The sequence below is a fragment of the Anabas testudineus genome, chromosome 18, assembly GCF_900324465.2.
Source record: "Anabas testudineus chromosome 18, fAnaTes1.2, whole genome shotgun sequence".
Lineage (NCBI taxonomy): Eukaryota > Metazoa > Chordata > Actinopteri > Anabantiformes > Anabantidae > Anabas > Anabas testudineus.
In genome coordinates, this window is record NC_046627.1 from 21,538,634 (window position 1) to 21,561,588 (window position 22,955).

General features: G+C 37.1%; 4 protein-coding genes and 1 pseudogene across 5 annotated transcripts; all 5 read left to right on the forward strand.

The window, feature by feature from the left end:
• Positions 1-327: 327 nt before the first annotated feature.
• Positions 328-4,682, forward strand: LOC113157780 (GTPase IMAP family member 6-like). The gene is made up of 5 exons (XM_026353405.1): positions 328-892; positions 2,226-2,483; positions 2,673-2,729; positions 3,299-4,192; positions 4,669-4,682. Exons 1-5 carry the CDS (start codon positions 886-888, stop codon positions 4,680-4,682), a joined length of 1,230 nt encoding a protein of 409 aa, XP_026209190.1. The 5' UTR covers positions 328-885.
• Positions 4,683-6,118: 1,436 nt separating this feature from the next.
• Positions 6,119-10,443, forward strand: LOC113157695 (fibroin heavy chain-like). Of its 2 annotated transcripts, XM_026353295.1 has the most exons (3): positions 6,119-6,223; positions 7,815-8,700; positions 8,743-10,443. In XM_026353295.1, the coding sequence occupies exons 1-3, from the start codon at positions 6,208-6,210 to the stop codon at positions 9,395-9,397; spliced, it is 1,557 nt and encodes a 518-aa protein (XP_026209080.1). In that variant the 5' UTR covers positions 6,119-6,207; the 3' UTR covers positions 9,398-10,443. The 2 variants fall into 2 exon arrangements, with proteins under 2 accessions (XP_026209080.1, XP_026209079.1); XM_026353294.1 differs by having other exon boundaries at positions 7,815-10,443.
• A 1,397-nt stretch (positions 10,444-11,840) lies between these two features.
• On the forward strand, positions 11,841-13,543 carry LOC113157637 (annotated as a pseudogene).
• An 891-nt stretch (positions 13,544-14,434) lies between these two features.
• Positions 14,435-19,157, forward strand: LOC113157202 (GTPase IMAP family member 7-like). Its single transcript, XM_026352529.1, has 2 exons — positions 14,435-14,524; positions 18,030-19,157. Exons 1-2 carry the CDS (start codon positions 14,509-14,511, stop codon positions 19,013-19,015), a joined length of 1,002 nt encoding a protein of 333 aa, XP_026208314.1. The 5' UTR covers positions 14,435-14,508; the 3' UTR covers positions 19,016-19,157.
• Positions 19,158-20,268: 1,111 nt separating this feature from the next.
• Positions 20,269-22,757, forward strand: LOC113157781 (GTPase IMAP family member 7-like). Its single transcript, XM_026353406.1, has 3 exons — positions 20,269-20,348; positions 21,386-22,279; positions 22,744-22,757. Exons 1-3 carry the CDS (start codon positions 20,333-20,335, stop codon positions 22,755-22,757), a joined length of 924 nt encoding a protein of 307 aa, XP_026209191.1. The 5' UTR covers positions 20,269-20,332.
• Positions 22,758-22,955: the final 198 nt, after the last annotated feature.

Here is a 22,955-nt window from a genome sequence, read left to right on the forward strand (position 1 = left end):
ACCAAGTGGCCGGCGTAGTGTACAAGAATATCTGTGCCGAGTACAGGCTGGAAGTCCCATAGTCAAAATTGGACACACCTCCAAAGGTGGTTGAGAATGATCGAGCTAAGTACCAAGGGCTGAAAGAAGAGCTTGAAAAGATGTGGATGGTGAAGGCACAAGTGGTACCGTTGGTGATAGGAACACTGGAGGCTGTAACTCCCAAGCTGGGAGAGTGGCTCCAGCAGATCCCAGGAACAACATCTGAGATCTCTGTCCAGAAGAGTGCAGTTGTAGGAACAGCTAAGATACTGCGCAGGACCCTCAAGCTCCCAGGCCCCTGGTAGAGGACCCGAGCTTGAAGCAATAAGACCGCTCCAAGGAAGGAGCGAGTGGGGATTTTTTATATAGTTTAGATATCAAGTGAAGTTATTGCTAATTACCGGTACCTAAGTAGTAAAAAAATGCCTGTTCAGAATTTCATGATAGTTGAAATATTTCAGTTAGGACCAAAGCAGTGACCAACTCTGATGACTAATGAACATTTCTCCAACATTACTGTGGACGAGAGCCAAGAACTCCGAACTTGTCGACCTAACTGTATCAGTCAGCCAACAAACAGACTACTTTTCTGTTTTATTTGCTTGATTCCAGTGTAATGCAGTAACATTATCATACTTCCTGAGTCATTTATTGAGTTACATAAATATTTTGCTTTCTCAATGTATAACTCTCTCCACGTGTAAGGAACAACCCTGTGTGTCATTCACACACACACACACACACACACACACACAAACACACACACTTTAGACAAAAAGTGAAAAGTGAAAGTACAATTAAACAGTTGGACCAGTGAAGACATTTCGACAGGATTCAACACCTTCATCTCTACACATTAACAATATGGCTGGTAAGTCTGGATTTCTTCTTCTTGTTATATAAAGCGTTACATTTAAAACATGTTGTAGACTAACTACATTAATCAGTTCAGTACTGACAATTATAACATTTAGCACCTGACCAAACAGCCCCCTGTACTCCTGAATCAATCATGTGTTTGGTGTTTGTGATGCATCATTATCAGCATTATTGTCATTAAACTTCTAAGATTAATTAATATAAATAAGGAAAAAAAGTTAAGTTTCGCTTTTTCTTACTCTCTCTTGCATACAAACAATCCCCCCTCTCTAGTGTGAGCAAGGCTTCACTCTTTCACTTTCTCTATTGAAAATGGACATATCAACAAGCATTTGTGTTGTTTCAGGGCTGAAAATAAAGCACACTTAATATTCTCATAATTAGAAGTAAATAAAATCTGGGATGACAGTTTGGACAAATTAAAATTGTATCCTCACATTGCCATTGCAGGGATGTTCTACTCATAACTGCAAAATCAAACCTCAAACTATGGTGACATAGAACAGGATATCTGGCACCTAGAATCCTACATTTTAATATTTAACAGTATTTAGTTTGATCATCTGCACAAAACATGTACAGTAATTATAAAGTACGTGGCCTCTACAGTTGTAGCACAAGACGTGAAAAAAGAAACACAGAAACAGGAAGTGTTCATTTAGCATCATCAGGAACCTGTCAACGAAAGAGAGCAACAATGGTTGTGGGGAACATGATAAGAGAAACAATGAAAATACCATTGAGACGTGAAGCTGAAGAAGAGGATGTACAAATAACTGAGGATGAATCACTGTGTTGATTATCAGTCTTCACACTGTTTAATAAATAATAAGAATGAAGAAAAAATTTTATTTTTATTTTATCTCTGAAAAATGAACAATACAGAAACTGAAACATGAAACCATTTATTTAATGTCATTTGAACAAATGCCATTTCACCTAACAAGATAATTGGAGAAGATGACTTGTACAATATAATGTTGGGACACCTGGGGGCAGTCTCATATTAGATTCAGTTTAACACTGAGGGAAGGAATGATTAAACCCCATCCCCTCCACACACACACGTCAAACAGCAAGTGAAAGGGAAACTAGAATAAAGGAATCTGAGCAGAGGAGGCACACATCGTACATTTGACATTATTTTATCTTTCCACTTTAACAATATGCGTGGTAGATACTTCTTCCAGTTATTATTATTTGTTAATATTTCTCACTGGATATTAAATGAATGCAGTGTTTGATTGATCATTTTCTATCTGTTAACACCACACAACATTCAAAATGCATGGTATTGATTATGCTTTGCTCTTTGTCTCTTCTAGTGAGGGCAGCAGAGAAACAAATTCAGAAGGACAAACAGGCATCAGGAAGCATGTCACAGGAAGAGATCAATAAGGAAACATGGGTCAAATTAACAGGCCCTGCAGCAGAATCACTGGCAGAAGCATTTTCTGGGCCAGATGTCGTAGTTGTGCAAGAAACCATGGGAGTATGTGGAGGTGCAGAAGTACCACATGTACGAGGAGCTGAAGATGGAGATCCACAAGTAACTGGAACAAATACCACCCAAACAGTGTCAGGTAAAAAGTGTTCACTGTTAAAAACAAATAATAATGACAGGAATGAGTGATCTTTGCCCAACCTTTGATATTTCAGACCTGGACTATGGCCTGAATATGAACCTGATGGTCTATTTGAAGACTTGGCTCGTTCTTTACAGTGACTTGTTTTACAGATATTTACAGATTAGTTCCTTTTTGCTTTCTTAGTGTCACCAACAAGGATTGTCATGGCTGGAACAGATGGGGCCAAGAAAAACATCAAAGGTACATTGGAGAAAAACATGTAGAGATGTTGCAGGTTGAAGGAAAAACCCTGAGTGCTTTGTGGCTACAGTGAGGGGATCCAGTGGATCTTAGTAGAGCTTTGCCGGGACACTTCTCTTCTGAGGGGACAAGTGGACCCATGCCATGCCACCCACAGCACAAAAGAGGCTCTGAATGCTCTCAATGTACAGTGAGAGTCCAATACTCAGGGGTTTTCCTTTAATTTGTGAAGCTAACATATTGAGAGAGTAGGAGAGTGTCTTCAAATTGAGAATAGCCTTTTTCTCCACTCATCATTAGTTTTCACTGTAATCCATCCTCTTTCCCTTTAGGCCTGTATACACACACTTTAAAATGAGAGAATCATTTTCTTCTCTGAGCCTTTACCAGTAAAATGACCAGCTTCAAGTTCAGCAGTACAGTTCACTGTAAATATCCTCTAAATATATTGTGTGTTATATTGATGTTTGTTCTTAACTGACAAACATCTTCAGACACCAAGTTGTAAAGTAAAAGTATAATAAACATATAACTACATATTAACAATACGTATAATTGTTCTGTTCTAGTGCTAAAGTCATACAGGATTGTCCTACTGGGAACAACTAGAGCTGGGAAAAGTAGCCTTGCTAACATCATATTTGGAGAAGATGTGTTCAAGATAAATCAGTCCACCACTGGCAGAACAAGTGAATATCAAGCAGAGTCCAAATCTGTTCATGGAAGAAGAATTTCTGTGATTGACAGTCCCGATTTCTTCGACACAGAAAAACCAGAGGAAGAAATGAAGCATGATATGATGAGGTGTATCACAGAGTGCGCTCCTGGGCCTCATGTCTTTCTCATTGTGTTTGAAGTAGACAAATTCATGGAGCAGGGACATGTCATGATCACAAAAATATGTCAATATTTCTCAGATGAAGCTTTTAAATATTCTGCAGTGGTTTTCACTCATGGTGAAGAACTCCCTAAAGGACTGAAGATTGAGGAGTTTGTGAAGCAGAATGAATCTCTCAGTGCTCTGGTGAAGAAGTGCAGTGGTCGATGCCACTTTGTTTACAATAACTACTGGAAAAATGACAAACAGGGTGATCGCAGGAGCAGCCAGTTCCAGGTGGCAGAGCTTCTCAATACCATACATAAGATAGTGATGCAAAACAAAGGAAGCTGCTACAGCAAAAAGAAGCTGAAAGCAGTGAAAAGAGAAACAGATGAAGGAAACATGCCACAAGGAGACGTCAGCAAAACAGCTGTGAACAGTGTCTCCAGGAATGTGTGGTTCAGATTAACAGGTCCTGCAGCAGAGTCCTTGGCTGAGGCTTTTTTTACACCAACCATTGTAGTTTTGCAAGGTGGACAACAAAAAGGAGCAGATGTAGCAAAGGATGATGATTCAAGAGAAACAGATGAAAAAGATGCAAAAAAAATAGAAGAGAAAACTGAAACTGAAGACGAAGACATAAAGGAAGAAGAAAAAACAGAAGAGAAAACTGAAACTGAGGATGGAGACGTGAAGGAAAAAGAAGAAAAGAAGAACAGAGAGGATGCAAAAATAAAAAATACAGAACAAGCAGACAATCCACCGGTAGGTGGTGGTGGATTTTCGGGTTTTACAAGTGTGTTTGGCTTGTTAGGATCAGCACTCGCAGCAACATTTGTACCTTTAGCATTAGGGCTGGGATTTATAGTCCAGGCTGCAGTTCAATGGTCAGTGATAGGAAAAGCGGTGCAAGCTGCAGCAGGAATAATAGCAATAATAGGAGCAGCAGCAGCAGCAGCAGTAGCAAAGGTGGGAGAATGGATATACCAAATAATATGTTTCTTAAAACAAGTATATAATAAATGCAAAGAGATTTTCAAAACCTTGCAGGACCACATAGGAACCATTTTATTCGTGATTGTCTTCTACTCACTGCTCTTATCTTCATTTTTTGTCCAGGAACCAATAACTGAGACTCTACTCTTAATGTTTGGAGTATTATTATTGCTTTTGTTCTCAGTGAGTGGTGCAAGTGCAGCAGTAAAAGCAGGAGAGGGAGGTGCAAGTTTAGTAGGAACAGTAGCAGCTGTGATAAGAAGAGTGGGAGTGAGGAAATTATACAACATTTTCAAATCAACGTGGGCATTAAGGAAATGGGTGGTGCAGACGTGCAATAGATGCAAAGAGTTTCTAAAAGACCTGCAACAACATAAAGGAATAATATTGCTTGTGATTGTATTCTATTCATTACTGTTTTTTATCATTTTGCATCCAGGAACCAACAGCTGAGACTTTACTCTTAATGTTTGGAGTATTAATATTGGTTCTGTTGACAGTGGATTCAGGGGTTAAGGTGAAGTTTGAGGAACTAGAATGTTCTCAGGATAACAAGAAACCTTCATTGCAACATGAACATCATCCTACTTAGACAGAGTAGGATGATGAGGCACAAAGTTATCGTGTAAAGCACCATTTGTTCATAACAGCACACTGCATCATGTTATCTAGTTATATTACAAAACATTCTTATTATTTCATTCATAACACATTAAAACAAATTATTCTCACAATAGCAAGATGAGTTACAATATTCCAGTTGTATTAATTCACTGAAAAAGCTGGAGATATTGTGAACAAATTGTAATTATGTTTTTGTATAACATTTTTAATATATTTGTTTTATTTAGTGATTGGGAATGTCCACCAACCAGCCAAGACTGATCATTTCATTTCATGATAGTCCATGTGACCCTTACTAGGAAAAGTAACTAAAATAATGGATGATTCATAGATTTCATGATGTGAGAAAGTTTGAATTAAAAGTCGTCACAAAACATACATTCAGTAATTTCACTTTTACTTAAGTGTTTACTTTCCATGTACTGCATGTAAGAGCATGGAGTAAATAAAGTGTCCAGTTTAATTGAGAGAGCAATTCCACACGATTTGACAAAGATTGACAAAGTCAATCAGAGTATGATGTTTCCCATTGCTTGTGTGATGTAAAAAATGATAAATGAAAATAATAAATAAACTTTCATTTTTGCCTGTTTTCTTCCTACACATTCCTTTGCCTACCTCTTAGTTAGGAGTAGGAATAAATCACACAGGACATAAACACTGCACAAATTTTGTGTTTCGCAATCTCAACTTTATAAAGTCTCACATGTTTAGACTGACAGTGATTCATGTTGATAAGAGAGATAAGAGATAGATAAATGTAAAACATTACACCCCCACCCCCTCCACACGCACACAAGTGTAAGTAAAGCTAAAATAAAAGAGAAGACACTACGAAGGGTACTGTTACTGTTCACTAAGGAACAACCCTCTGTGTCATTCATGCACACACACACACACACACACACACACACACACACACACACACACACACACACACACACACACACACACATTTTAAACAGCAAGTGAAACTACAATTAAACAGTTTCACCAGTGAAGACGTTTCGACATGATTCAACACTTTCATCTCTACATATGAACAATATGGCTGGTAAGTCTTGATTTCTTCTTTTTGTTACATAAAGAGATACATTTAAAACTACTTTGAAATAGCAGCTGGCAATTATAACACGCGAGCATACATTTACATTTACATTTAGTCATTTAGCAGAAGCTTTATCCAAAGCGACTTACAAGTGAGGAACAAGGCAAGCAAACAAAATCTAAGTCAAGAAGAAACAACATCAAAGCAAAGTGCTAACAAAGAAGTGTTTCTGTTTCAAGAGATGAGAGAACGAAAGGGTAGAAAAGTTTTTGTTTTGTGCAAAGGAAGATGCGGAAGAGTTCTGTTTTAAGCATGCAGCTTCCTGTACTGCTGAATAAGCCATGTGTTTGGTGTTTGTGATGCATAATTTTCAGCATTTGTGTAATTTAACTTCTAAAATTAATTAATTTAAATAAGGAAAAAAGTTTTACTTTCTGCTTTTTCTTACTCTCTCTTGGATTCAAAGAATCCCACCTCTCTAGTGTGAGCAAGGCTTCACTCTTTCACTTTCTCTATAAAAAATGGAGATCAATAAGCATTTGTGTTGTTTCAGGGCTGAAAATAAGGCACACTTAATATTCTAATAATAAGAAGTAAAAAAATCTGTGATGGCAGTTTGGACAAATTGTAAATGTATCCTCACATTGCCATTGCAAGGATCTTCTACTCATAACTGCAAAATTAAACCTTGTGGTGACACAGAACTGGCACCTGGAAAATATTATATTTAACAGTATTTGGTTTGATCATCTACATGGTCTCTACAGTTGTATTACAAGAAGTGAAAAAAGAAATACAGAAAGAGGAAGTGTGCATTTAGCTTCATCAGGAAACGTGTCACAGGAACAGAGCAACAATAGTCGTGGTTAACTACTGCAGCACAATCATTGATAGAGACTATGATGACCAGATGATTCAATAGTAATAACAGGAAGAGCACATGATAAGAGAAACAGTGAAAATACCATCTAGACGAGAAGCTGAAGAAGAAGATGTACAAGTAACTGAAGATGAATCACTGTGTCTTCACACTATTTATTAACTATAAGTATTAAAAATAAGGATTAAAAATAAGGATAGATTGTCTCTGTCGCACTCTCACACAGTTTCAGATGCATTATAACAAATCATTCACTTTGTTAAATATGCATATGCTTTTTAGTTTCTACTTATACATAAAATCAGCCAAAAAAGTAAAATAAAAGTATAATTCAATTCAATTTTATTTGTATAGAGCTTTTTACAATTGACATAAAATCACAAACAAAAGTCACAAAGCAGCTTTAGACAACCAAAGAACAGTACATGAACAGTGAATGTGTATGAATCATAATAACCAGATTGTCCCTGATGAGCAAGCCAAGGCAAAAGGAAGAAACATTGAGAGGAACCAGACTCAACAGGGAACCCATCCTCATATGGGTGATCACATACTATGTGTTAGGCAGCAGGCAGTCCAGTATAACAGTTAATGTCTTTAAGTTGTAAGATAAATATAGAACAATAAATTATTAGAGACACTTCCAGACAAGTTAAAAAACAAAATACAGATGCACTGCTAAACTGACGGATTTATTTTTTTTTTATTGTCTTGTAGCCAAAAATACTAGGAGGATCGTCCTACTGGGAAAAACTGGAGCTGGGAAGAGCAGCGTGGCCAACACCATATTTGGAAAGGAATTGTTCACAGTTGGCCACAATTCCAACTCAGAAACAACTAAATGTCAAACCAAAACTGGTTCTGTCAATGGAAAAGATATTACTATCACTGACACTCCTGGTTTCTTTGACACCGACAGACCTGAGGAGGAGATGAAGGCAGAGATAGTGAGCTGTATCACAGAGTGCGCTCCTGGGCCTCATGCTTTTCTCATTGTGCTTAAAACAGAGAGATTCACTAAGCTCGAAAATTCTATCATCACTAAAATACATGAATACTTCTCTGAAGAAGTTTTCAAATATGCAACAGTTCTTTTTACTCATGGGGCCGATCTCCGTGAAGGACAGACAATCAAGGATTTTATCAGCCAGAATGAGCTCATGAGTGATCTAGTAAGAAAGTGTGGTGACCGGTGCCACATCTTTGATAATACACACTGGAAACAAGGGGATACATACAGGAGCAACCAGTTCCAGGTGGAGGAGCTCCTAAAAACAATCAACAAGATGGTGATGGAAAACAATGGAGGCTGCTATACCAATGAGCTGCTACAAGTGGTGCAGGAAAAAATACAACAAGAGGAAGAAAATATTAGACAGTCAGCAGGAAACATGTCAGAGGAAGACGTCACACGACAGGCTAAGAACAATGTCTTTAAGGAGCTTATGATCAAAGTGGCAGGTTTTACTACAGGTGCACTGTTAGGAGCCTTATTTGGTGCAGCAGTGGTGGTTGGATTAGTTTGTGTAATTTTAAAAAAGATTGCACAGTCAGAAACATTAGGACACGCTCTACAATTGACGACAGGCATTAAACTAGGCACAGCAACAGGAGCAACAGCAGTAGGAATAGTAACAGGAGCTACGGCAGTAGGAACAGCAACAGGAGCAGCGGCAGTAGGAGCAGCAACAGGAGCAACAGCAGTAGGAGCAGCAACAGGAGCAGCAGCAGTAGGAACAACAACAGGAGCAGCAGCAGTAGGAACAACAACAGGAGCAGCGGCAGTAGGAACAGCAACAGGAGCAACGGCAGTAGGAGCAGCAACAGGAGCAGCGGCAGTAGGAGCAGCAACAGGAGCAACGGCAGTAGGAGCAGCAACAGGAGCAACGGCAGTAGGAGCAGCAACAGGAGCAACGGCAGTAGGAGCAGTAACAGGAGCAACGGCAGTAGGATCAGCAACAGGAGCAACGGCAGTAGGAGCAGCAACAGGAGCAACGGCAGTAGGAACAGCAACAGTAGCAACGGCAGTAGGATCAGCAACAGGAGCAACGGCAGTAGGAGCAGCAACAGGAGCAACGGCAGTAGGAAATACATTGCCCATAGTTATAGCTGTAGTTACTGCAGTAGGAGCAGTAAAAGGTGGTTTAACAGGACTTGCTGCAGCTGAGGAAGCAGAAACCCCATGGGAAGCATCAAAGAAGGCAGCAGCAGCTGTCACTGATGAGGCCAAATCAATTTTTAAAGAGGTAAAAGATGTTTACAAGACAGTAGAAGAGCTAGTGACCAAAAAGAGTCAATAATTAGCTGTGAGTCTTGAAGATGGGGGAAAGAATTTATCATTTAAAAGTCAGACTGCATGGAAAACCCGTGATAAATAATCTTGTGAAGAAATATAATGCCAATGTAATTTAATGTAAAATGTGTAAATTCTTAAATTTAGAAACAGATGTATTGTACATCATGGACTACGTGGAAATCTCTGAGAGTTTAAAAAATTAAAATTGTAACAAATACTGTTTATTATTCATGATAATGAAAACCACTGATAGCAGAGTTGCTAATATGTAGTTTGTCTAATGATCACTAGTACGATTTCTTTTGTTTAGATTAAAGTAATAGTAACAGTAATAAAAACATAGAAATTCCCAGTTAACAGTTCTATGAAGAAATAAAGAGATTAGAACAACAAAGGCAGATAAAAGAAACTGAAGTAGACAAACAACCAGCATAAGAAACAAAAGATGAAGAAAAAAATGAAGGCGATGCAAAAGGATCAGAAGAAACAACAGAAGCAGTAGAAAAAGAAACAAAACAAAACAGAAGAACAAGCGGCTGAATGCTCTGTGATCTTCAGATGTGGATTCATAACATACATACAATAACAAATGTACATGTATTTACTGCAGTTTACTGTGCTTTATGTAGTTAATTATACAGATGTAGTGATGGGCTCAGATCCATTTTCAATATTCAACATTAGACATTTGGTGATCAGTAATCCCTCTCTTTACTTAATCAGTAAGTTTTATTATTTAGTTTCCCTTTAACTTGTTTATTTGAATGGCTTACTGTTCACTTTCACTTTTAAATAATTAAACCTTGATATTAATACATTAGTTTAAAGTTGCAGTACTTTTACTTGTAAAAAATGTTCTTTCCATTGCTATCTCGTAATTACTCTTATACCGTATACGTAGAGTATAGCTTTATAGATTGATAATAGGGAGTGAGGACTATCGTGGTTTCTTTTAGTTGTGAAATAATTTCAAGAGAAACTGAATGTAGACATTGTGACAAAGAATTGTTAATTGTTTTTTTTGTTTTTTTTTGTTAGCCTTTTTCATTGTGAGCTTTTTTACCAAAAAATAATCAAACAATAAAACAATATGTTTTCCTTAAGTCTTTTCTGTTATCATCTTTCTCATACATTGATACACACAAAGCTAAAACACCTCATTTGTCAGCTAAAAGCTACAATATTCAACTTAAACTAGTGCTGGCTCAGACTCAATTGACTCTGCTCTGTCCATCTCTCTCTTTCATTGTGTTGACAGAGTTGTGCTTCTCTCTTTTCACTCCACCACAATCAACACAGCCAGTTTGGTTGTTGATATGAAGTTACAGTAAACCAAAGTGCTGCAAAACTTAAAAATATATTTTTAAATGTCTACTGTAGCTTGAAGTTGAGTCAATGTAGGAATTGAACACATTATTCTGTTAAATTAAACTGTTTCCAACAAACCTAAAAAAAACAAACAAACATTGAAAAACCATAAAGAACTATAAATGCTAAATTTATTTATATCAGCACCAACTCACAACAAGAATCATCTCAAAGAACTTTTTATAGTAAAGTTAAGACCTTACAGAAATGCATGGAAAACATATACAGCCACATGGAGTCAAAAAAAAAAAAGAAACGTTTAATAAATAGAAAACATACACACATTACATTACATTACACCCCCACCCCCTCTCCACACTTCAACCACACACAACAGAAAGTGAAGCTAAAATAAAAGAGTTGCACCAGAGAAGACAATACAAAGGTCTGAAAGACACAAACGGTTTTTACTGTTTACTGATTTACATATTAACAATATGTCTGGTAAGTCTTGGTTTCTTCTTCTTGTTATATAAAGAGTTACATTTAAAACATGTTGTAGACTAACTACTTTAATCACTTCAGTACTGGCAATTATAACATGTAGCACCTGAGCATGCAGCTTCTTGTACTCCTGAATCAGTCACACATTTGGTACTTGTGATGCATCATTTTCAGCATTAGTGTAATTCATTTCTCTGAAAACTGGTCAAAGGACCAATAGATTAATACTGTTAATCTAAAGGAAAAACAGGAGCGTGTACACAATTTCATGGCAATAGATGCTGGGATATTCTACTCATAACTGTAATATTAAACCTGACTGAGAACAAGACATCTGGAAACCTGGAAACATAAACATGTTTATTTATATAGCGTTTTTAACAATTGTCATTGTCGCAAAGCAGCTTTACACAACCAAAGAAACATGAACATTTGAAATTATTTTACCTTTCCACTTTAACAATATGGGTGGTTATTTGTTAATATTTCTCACTGGATATTAAATAAATGCAGTGTTTGATTGATCATTTTCTATCTGTTAACACCACACAACATTCAAAATGCATAGTATTAATTATGCTTTGCTCTTTGTCTCTTCTAGTGAAAGCAGCAGAGAAAAGAATTCAGATGGACAAACAGGCATCAGGAAGCATGTCACAGGAAGAGATCAATAAGGAAACATGGGTCAAATTAACAGGCCCTGCAGCAGAATCACTGGCAGAAGCATTTTCTGGGCCAGATGTCGTAGTTGTGCAAGAAACCATGGGAGTATGTGGAGGTGCAGAAGTACCATGTGTACGAGGAGCTGAAGATGGAGATCCACAAGTAACTGGAACAAATACCACCCAAACAGTGTCAGGTAAAAAGTGTTCACTGTTAAAAACAAATAATAATGACAGGAATGAGTGATCTTTGCCCAACCTTTGATATTTCAGACCTGGACTATGGCCTGAATATGAACCTGATGGTCTATTTGAAGACTTGGCTCATTCTTTACAGTGACTTGTTTTACAGATATTTACAGATTAGTTCCTTTTTGCTTTCTTAGTGTCACCAACAAGGATTGTCATGGCTGGAACAGATGGGGCCAAGAAAAACATCAAAGGTACATTGGAGAAAAACATGTAGAGATGTTGCAGGTTGAAGGAAAAACCCTGAGTGCTTTGTGGCTACAGTGAGAGGATCCAGTGGATCTTAGTAGAGCTTTGCCGGGACACTTCTCTTCTGAGGGGACAAGTGGACCCATGCCATGCCACCCACAGCACAACAGAGGCTCTGAATGCTCTCAATGTACAGTAAGAGTCCAATACTCAGGGGTTTTCCTTTAATTTGTGAAGCTAACATATTGAAAGAGTAGGAGAGTGTCTTCAAATTGAGAATAGCCTTTTTCTCCACTCATTATTAGTTTTCACTGTAATCCATCCACTTTCCCTTTAGGCCTGTATACACACACTTTAAAATGAGCAAATCATTTTCTTCTCTGAGCCTTTACCAGTTAAATGACCAGCTTCAAGTTCAGCAGTACAGTTCACTGTAAATATCCTCTAAATATATTTCAGTTTGTTCTTAACTGACAAACATCTTCAGACACCAAGTTGTAAAGTAAAAGTATAATAAACATATAACTACATATTAACAATACGTATAATTGTTCTGTTCTAGTGCTAAAGTCATACAGGATTGTCCTACTGGGAACAACTAGAGCTGGGAAAAGTAGCCTTGCTAACATCATATTTGGAGAAGATGTGTTCAAGATAAATCAGTCCACCACAGAATGAGTGAATGTCAAGCAGAGTCCAAATCTGTTCATGGAAGAAGAATTTCTGTGATTGACAGTCCCGATTTCTTTGACACAGAAAAACCAGAGGAAGAAATGAAGCATGAGATGATGAGGTGTATCACAGAGTGCGCTCCTGGGCCTCACGTCTTTTTCATTGTGTTTGAAGTAGACAAATTCATGGAGCAGGGACATGTCATGATCACAAAAATATGCCAACATTTCTCTGATGAAGCTTTTAAATATGCTGCAGTGGTTTTCATTCATGGTGAAGAACTCCCTAAAGGACTGAAGATTGAGGAGTTTGTGAAGCAGAGTGAATCTCTCAGTGCTCTGGTGAAGAAGTGCAGTGGTCGATGCCACTTTGTTTACAATAACTACTGGAAAAATGACAAACAGGGTGATCGCAGGAGCAACCAGTTCCAAGTGGCAGAGCTTCTCAATACCATAGATAAGATAGTGATGCAAAACAAAGGAAGCTGCTACAGCAACAAGAAGCTGAAAGCACTCATGACTCAACTGTCTCGTCTCGGAATCAACCAAAAAGGTCTCATGTCACACCGCTCTTCAGATCTTTGCATTGGCTTCCTGTGACTTCAAGGATCAAGATCAAAGCTCTGTCTCTTGCCTACAGAGTGTTCGACTCCACAGCTCCATCTTATCTCAGTTCAATAATTCAGATCTACATCCCCTTCAACAGTGAATGATGTCTGGTGGTACCAGCACCACGGAGTCGATGCCAAGGAAAACTCTTCGGCTCAGTGATCCCACGATGGTGGAATGAGCTGCCTATCTCTGCACGCTCAGCCACCTCACTTTAAATATTAAAAAAACAGCTGAAAACAAAACTTTTTCACATCTTCCTGTGCACAAAAAAAAAATCACTTTTCTGCTCTTTTGTTCTCACACCTCTTGAAACAGAAACACTTTTTTGATAGCACTTTGCTTTGATGTTTTTTCTCCTTGATTTTGTTTGCTTGCCTTGTTCCTCACTTGTAAGTTGCTTTGGATAAAAGCGTCTGCTAAATGACTAAATGTAGGCATGGCATGAAAAAAATAAAAGTGGTTCATTCAGTGTCAATCATGATCTGTGACCTGTATAATGTTTCCCAGTAATATGAAAAAATTATTAAAATAATGAATAATCTTTAATTTTTGCCTGTTTACGTCTTTTTCACACATTCCTCTCTTAGTTAGGAGTAGGAATACATCACACAGGACATAAATACTGCACAAATTTTGTGTTCAGCAATCTAACTTTGTGGATTTGTTTGAAAATATTTTCAAATGAAATCATTCAAACCTGGACAATGTCATGACAGTCTTATACATTTTGACTGACGGTGGTTAATGTTGATTAGTGTACAGAGTAAATGTAAAACATTACATTACATACCCACCCCCTCCACATGTCAGTCACACACACACATGCAACTGAAAGTAAAACTAAAGTAAAAGAGCTGCACCAGAGAAGACACTGCAAAGGTCCGAAAGACACAGTTTTTTTACTGCTTACTAATTTCCACATGAACAATATGGCTGGTAGGTCTTGGTTTCTTCTTCTTGTTATATAAAGAGTTACATTTAAAACATGTTGTAGACTAACTACTTTGAACAGTTCAGTACTGGCAAGTATAACACGTAGCATACGAGCATGCAGCCTCCTGTACTCCTGAATCAGCCACATGTTTGGTATTTGTGATGCATCATTTTCAGCATTAGTGTTATTCATATCTCTGAAAACTGGTCACAGGACCAATAGGTTAATAATGTTAATATGAAGCGTGTGTGTACAAAGTGTGTGTACAACTTCATGACAATAAATGTTCGGATATTTTACTCATAACTGCAAACTTAAACCTCGTGGTGACATAAGACAGAACAGGATTTCTAGGATCTTACACCTGGAAACATACGTTTTAATATTTAATAATATTTTGTTTGATCATCTAGATGCAGGCACAACTTGTACAGTAATTATAAAGTACATGGTCTCTATAGTTGTAGTAAAAGAAGTGAAGAAAGAAATACAGAAAGAGGAAGTGTGCATTTAGCATCATCAAGAAACTTGTCACAGAAGGAGAGCAACTATAGTTGTGAGGCTTCATGGCACCAGATGGCGCAATAGTAATAACAGGAAGAGCACATGATAAGAGAAACAGTGAAAATACCATCTAGACGAGAAGCTTACGAAGATGTACAAGTAAATAATCACAGCAACATCAGTCTCCACACTGTTTATTGAGGATTAAAAATAATGTTTGTTTTTATTTTATCTCTGAAAAATAAACAGTACAGAAACTGAAACATGAAACATTTATTTAATGTCATTTGAACAGATAACATTTTCCTAACAAGATAACTGGAGAAGATGACTTGTGAAATATAATGTTAGGACACCTGGGGGCAGTCTCATATTTTGATTAGTTTGACACTGAGGGAAGTAATTATTACACCCCCACCCCGTCCACACACACACACACGTCAAACAGCAAGTGAAAGTGAAACTAGAATAAAGGAATCTGAGAGGCATACAATCGAACATTTGAAATTATTTTGACCTTTCACTAATTTCCACAACATGTCAAACACATGATAGATATTAATGAAACAAATGGTTCATCTAGATGACATTAAAATTTAAATACATTAACAGTGATTATTGTACTACTGCAAGTTTCCGAACCACTGATACTTTGTGGACGTCTGCCCCACAAAGTGCTCCACAACCACACCCAACAACTGATTACTAGATGTAGGAAAACAGAAATTTACAGAAATGCTTGACTAAATAAATAGATTTTTTAGCCTAGACTTAAATACTGAGACTGTGTCTGAGTCCCGAATGCTATTTGGAAGGCTATTCCATAACTTAGGGCTTTGTAATAAAAAACTCTGCCTCCAGCTATAGTTTTCATGATACAAGGTACTGACCGGTAGCCTGCATCCTTTGATCAAAGTCAGTGTAGGAATTTTGCACGCTATTAGACACATTATTACATTACGTAGTATGTTGGCAGATACTTTCATCTAAATGAAACTAACATGTCAAAAATAACATTCTTGTCTAACAAGCATGATTGTTGTACATCATTAAATTTTATGTATGCTATAAAAGTTGTAATGAAATACATTACAGTGTCTTACAACTAAAGAAAAGTCTTGTCTAAAGAAAAGAAACAAAGTAATTTGGAGCTTGAGTGTATCAAATAGGAGTGCGGACCCGAAAGCAGGATCTGAGCCAGGCTGGAGAACCAGTGTTCTTTATTTGGCAGGCAGGACGCAAACAGAGAAATGAACAGCATAAACTAAGGACTCTGCAGTAACAGGAGAGTAAACGAGATGCATGGAGACTGAAGAGTTGGACGAATAGTATCTGAAATGAGAAGGGGACCATAGATGAGACAACAGACATGAATGGAAGAAAACACAATGTGCTGAAATGGTGACATTGGGTAGCTTTTTTCAGATTAGAATTCGATTTTATTTGTATAGCGCCAATTCACAACAGAAGTCATTTCAAGGCACGTTACAGTGTAAGGGTTAAGACCTTACAGAGAATAATTATACAAAATTGATGTAGAAAACCCAGCAATCTCACTTAAGCTAGCTTTAGGCAACAGTGGAGAGGAAAAACTCCCTTTAGAGGAAGAAACCTCCAGCAGAACCAGGCTCATAGTGGGTGGCCAACTGCCTCAACCGGTAGGAGTGAGTGGAATGAGGAGAGAGAAAAGAACAGCAGGCACAAAAACAACAACAATCTGCCTTTTTCTTGTTTCATTTTAAAAATCTTAAATGAAATGTCTTGTTGGTTTAAGGAATGCCTCAAAACCCCAAAAATTATATTCATAAAAGCTTAGAACTTGTGTTTGTATGTTCCCAGATACATGCATTGGCAGTATTGACATATAATGTTAATTGATATTTGCTAATGTTTATGGAACGTAAATGTATGAAAAACTAAATTAGATCTGTTCAATCGACTGACACACTGGAGAACACAAAGAAAACCCAACATTCATTTAGTTTTTATTTATAGGACACACAGGCACTCTGGTCTCGGTGAGAGAGCTAGTGTGTTCATTGAGCCTCTGTTTATCGATGGTATGCACATAACGTCAGAATGATTAAGTCAATGTGGTGCAATGAGTGGAAATACTTATTTGAGTGGCAGCAGAGTTTCAAAACTGTATTCTGGGAAAATTATACAGCTTTTCAAGTTTCAGGGAACCAGTCTCTCCTCAGGCTCCCTCCTCATAGTTGTGTCTTAAATGAACAGGCTCTGCGTTAGCATCATTGATGAAAACTTTTTTTGCAGCAGTTGTTGGAGTTCTGTAGGAAATTATGAGGCTGAGTTGAGACCTAAGACCTTATCAACATGATCAATACTTTTTTAAAAACCTGTTGTCTTGACCGGAAATACACTGATGTATTCTGCCACATAGAGGATCAACATTCCAATGCAGGCACTGGAAGGGCTTTTTATACGTTTTAAAAATGGCACCTATCATTAAATCATTAATACACTTTTTACAGGATGATCTTTGCTAATTTTTTAAAATGTTATAGTAGGAATAAGCTTCATTTTGTTATTGTTTCAAAAATAAATAGTTTCTTTTTTGAAACAATAAATAATTACTGTCTTTATATTAGCTACAGTTAAATAGTGTTACAGATGTGTGTATCAAATTTGTGGAGAAGATTTTTAACCACCTTCTACCTACTATCTGCCAAACCACCCAATGTATCAAAAATTATACAAAAATATTGCAAAATATTTTTGGGGGATTGTTGTTAAAAGGTTTAATAAACACCATAGTTTCAAACAATTTGACTTTTCTGGCTAGTTTTTGATATGTCTGACTTTACACGGTCCATTATAACCAATTGCTAAATGTGTTTTTTTGAGATGAATGCATTCTATTTTAATAACAATTATTGATGAGTTTTTTTTCTTCTGTGAGCTTTTTTGTTTACTCTTTACTTAAAAAAAAATTATAATATTTGTTGTAAAACAATGTAATACATACAAACCATTATTCTTCAGCCCCAAACAGAAGGAGGATTGTCCTACTGGGAAAAACTGGAGCTGGAAAGAGCAGCGTGGCCAACACCATATTTGGAGAAGAAGTTTTCAAGATCAACCACACTTTCAACTCAGAAACTCAGACATGTCAAACCAAAACTGGTTCTGTCAACGGAAAAGAAATTACTCTCATTGACACTCCTGGTTTCTTTGACAGCAGCAACGCTGAGGAGGAAATAAAGCGGGAGATAGTGAGGTGTATCACAGAGTGCGCTCCTGGGCCTCATGCTTTTCTCATTATGTTCAAAGTGGAGAAATTCACAGAGCAAGAGAAGGCTGTCGTCACTAAAATATGTGAATACTTCTCTGAAGACGTTTTCAAATACACAACAGTTCTCTTCACCCATGGTGACCAGATCCCAGATGGACAGACAATCAACGATGTTGTTAAAGACAATGAGAGTGTGTGTGATCTGGTGAAGAAGTGTGGCGGCCGGTGCCATGTCATAGATAATAAATACTGGAACAAAACCTCAGAAGATCAATACAGGACCAATAGGTTCCAGGTGGAGGAGCTCTTAAAAACAATAGACAAGATGGTGATGGAAAACAGTGGAGGCTACTACACCAATGAGATGCTACAAGAAGTGCAGGCAAAAATACAACAAGAGGAAGAAAATATTAGACAGTCAGCAGGAAACATGTCAGAGGAAGAGATCACAAGGCGGGCTAAGAAGAACGTCTTTAAGGAGTTTGTGATCAGAGTCGCAGGTGTTTGTAAAGATGTTTTGCTGGGAGCCTTATTTGGCGCATGGGAGATGGTCATGTTAGTTTGTAATATTTTAAGGACAAGTATTAAATCAGCAGAAGCAGCAGCAGAACAAGCAGCTGTAGCAGCAGCAGATGCTATAAAAGGGACCAGAATGTTGTTTGACATGACTTGCTGCTCCCGTGGGAGAAGCATCAAAGAAGGCAGCAGCAGCTGTCAATGTTACATTTTTCAATAAGCACTAGATGTTGCAACACAGCATCAGAGCTAATGGTCAAAAAGAGTCAATAAACAGCTGTGAGTGTGAAAAAAGGGGAAAGAATTAAAGTCAGACTGCATGGAAACCTTAGAAACATTAATAAATGAAAAAAACTATTATAGGGAAGATTATTTTAGTCATAAAAATCATAAATGTAATGTGTATTTCTAAAATAAAAAATAATAATTATATGAAATACTTTCCTTTCTGCAAAGATTTTGAGTTCTTCTTTCTTTTCATTTGGTGTTTCAAAAACTGAAACAGAATATCTGAGTAAATAATTTATGGCGCATTACCACTGAGGCAAATCTTGGAATTAAAAAGAAGTCTGACATGGACTGAGTGAAAATACCTCCCAGTTTAAACAATTAAAATTATAACAAATAATGTTTATTATTCATGTTGTCGAAAATCATTAATTTGCTCTAAAATCTGATTTAAAGACAAAATGGGCCTAAGCCACCTGAAGACCCTTAAATGTACATATGAACAATTTAATAGTTACTAAAAGGCACTGAAAAAATTTAAACATTGCTGTTGTTCATTCAATGTAAACATCTTAAAATTGTTTATTGTTGTAGCTGGAAATTTAATTTTAGACCTTGGTCAAAGGATCAACCTTGGATTAAAGTTGATGGTTAAGAACAAACAGAAATTCCCAGTTTGTTATTTAGTATTATCTTAGTATTTATCAGCTGTTCTGGTTGTTAAAAAGGTAATTATACAGTAGATAAAAGATATTTAAGACACAAATGATTAGGTGATATAGATCACTAATTTCTGCGATGAGTTAAGTTGGCTTCTAATTGTAATTAACTTAATGAATCTCTCAGTGATCTGGTGAAGAAGTGCAGTGGCCGATGCCACGTTGTTTACAATAACTACTGAAAAAATGACAAACAGGGTGATCGCAGGGGTTAATCATTTGTTGACACTTTTCTGTATATTAATCTGATATTACAATGAGGTACATAATGGAAATTCTGAGTTTGGTTAAAGAAATTTTGTGTTTTGTGTTCAGCAATCTAACTTTCTAGATTTCTTTGAAAATGTTTTCAAATGAAATTATTCAAACCTGGACAATGTCATGACAGTCTTATACATTTTGACTGACGGTGGTTAATGTTGATTAGTGTACAGAGTAAATGTAAAACATTACATTACATACCCACCCCCTCCACATGTCAGTCACACACACATGCAACTGAAAGTAAAACTAAAGTAAAAGAGCTGCACCAGAGAAGACACTGCAAAGGTCTGAAAGACACAGTTTTTTTACTGCTTACTAATTTCCACATGAACAATATGGCTGGTAGGTCTTGGTTTCTTCTTCTTGTTATATAAAGAGTTACATTTAAAACATGTTGTAGACTAACTACTTTGAACAGTTCAGTACTGGCAAGTATAACACGTAGCATACGAGCATGCAGCCTCCTGTACTCCTGAATCAGCCACATGTTTGGTATTTGTGATGCATCATTTTCAGCATTAGTGTTATTCATATCTCTGAAAACTGGTCACAGGACCAATAGGTTAATAATGTTAATATGAGGCGTGTGTGTACAAAGTGTGTGTACAACTTCATGACAATAAATGTTCGGATATTTTACTCATAACTGCAAACTTAAACCTCGTGGTGACATAAGACAGAACAGGATTTCCAGGATCTTACACCTGGAAACATACGTTTTAATATTTAATAATATTTTGTTTGATCATCTAGATGCAGGCACAACTTGTACAGTAATTATAAAGTACATGGTCTCTATAGTTGTAGTAAAAGAAGTGAAGAAAGAAATACAGAAAGAGGAAGTGTGCATTTAGCATCATCAAGAAACTTGTCACAGAAGGAGAGCAACTATAGTTGTGAGGCTTCATGGCACCAGATGGCGCAATAGTAATAACAGGAAGAGCACATGATAAGAGAAACAGTGAAAATACCATCTAGACGAGAAGCTGACGAAGATGTACAAGTAAGGATGAATTACTGAATTGTTTATCTCTGAAAAATACTGAAAAAACTAGTACAAAAAAGTACAGAAACCGAAACATGAAACATTTATTTAATGTAATTTGAACAGATAACATTTTCCTAACAAGATAACTGGAGAAATTACTTGTACAATATAATGTTGGGACACCTGGGGGCAGTCTCATATTAGATTCAGTTTGACACTGAGGGAAGTAATTATTACACCCCCACTCCGTTCATGTTCAGCAGTCATGTGTGACTGTAAATATCCTCTAAATATATTTCAGTGTGTTTTTAACAAACAGACATCTTGTAAAGTAAAAGTATAATCAACATATAACTACATATTAACCATATGTATAATAGTTCTGTTCTAGTGCTAAAGTCATACAGGATTGTCCTACTGGGAACAACTAGAGCTGGGAAAAGTAGCCTTGCTAACATCATATTTGGAGAAGATGTGTTCAAGATAAATCAGTCCACCACTGGCAAAACAAGTGAATATCAAGCAGAGTCCAAATCTGTTCATGGAAGAAGAATTTCTGTGATTGACACTCCCGATTTCTTTGACACAGAAAAACCAGAGGAAGAAATGAAGCATGTGATGATGAGGTGTATCACAGAGTGCGCTCCTGGGCCTCACGTCTTTCTCATTGTGTTTGAAGTAGACAAATTCATGGAGCAGGGACATGTCATGATCACAAAAATATGTCAATATTTCTCCGATGAAGCTTTTAAATATGCTGCAGTGGTTTTCACTCATGGTGAACAACTCCCTAAAGGACTGAAGATTGAGGAGTTTGTGAAGCAGAGTGAATCTCTCAGTACTCTGGTGAAGAAGTGCAGTGGTCGATGCCACGTTGTTTACAATAACTACTGGAAAAATGACAAACAGGGTGATCGCAGGAGCAACCAGTTCCAGGTGGCAGAGCTTCTCAATACCATAGATAAGATAGTGATGCAAAACAAAGGAAGCTGCTACAGCAAAAAGAAGCTGAAAGCAGTGAAAAGAGAAACAGATGAAGGAAACATGCCACAAGGAGACGTCAGCAAAACAGCTGTGAACAGTGTCTCCAGGAATGTGTGGTTCAGATTAACAGGTCCTGCAGCAGAGTCCTTGGCTGAAGCTTTTTTTACACCAACCGTTGTAGTTTTGCAAGGTGGACAACAAAAAGGAGCAGATGTAGCAACGAATGATGATTCAAGAGAAACAGATGAAAAAGATGCAAAAAAAATAGAAGAAAAAACTGAAACTGAAGACGAAGACATAAAGGAAGAAGAGAAAAATAAAGAAAAGACAAACAGAGAGGATGCAAAAGTAAAAAATACAAAATCACCAGCAGGTGGTGGTGGATTTTGGCGTTTCATGAGTAGTGTGTTTGGCTTGTTAGGATCAGCACTTGCAGCAACATTTTTACCTTTAGCATTAGGGCTGGGACATACAGTCCAGGCTGCAGTTCAATATGTAAGACCCCTGAGCAGACTATCGTCAGTGATAGGAAAAATGGTGCAAGCTGCAGCAGGAATAATAGGAATAATAGGAGCAGCAGCAGCAGTAGCAAAGGTGGGAGTATGGATATACAAAACAATACGTTTCTTAATAAAAGTATATAATAAATGCAAAGAAATTTTCAAAACCTTGCAGGACCACATATGAACCATTTTACAACATAAAGGAATAATATTACTTGTGATTGTATTCTATTTATTGCTGTTTTTATCATTTTGCATCCAGGAACCAATTACTGAGACTCTACTCTTAATGTTTGGAGTATTAATATTACTTTTGTTGACAGTGGATTCAGGGGTTAGGGTGAGGTTTGAGTAACTAGAATGTTCTCAGGATAACAAGAAACCTTTTGTTTTACACGTTACATGTCTCATTGCAACATGAACATCGTCCTACTCAGACACACCTTGTCCTCATTAGACACAAAGTTATTGTAT

Bases quoted from the DNA above. Each gene is read 5' to 3' on its own strand.
- LOC113157780 (XM_026353405.1), top strand. The intron at 2,484-2,672 runs GTAAAAAGTGTT...TTGCTTTCTTAG, and splicing joins TACCACCCAAACAGTGTCAG to TGTCACCAACAAGGATTGTC. The intron at 2,730-3,298 runs GTACATTGGAGA...GTTCTGTTCTAG, and splicing joins GGCCAAGAAAAACATCAAAG to TGCTAAAGTCATACAGGATT.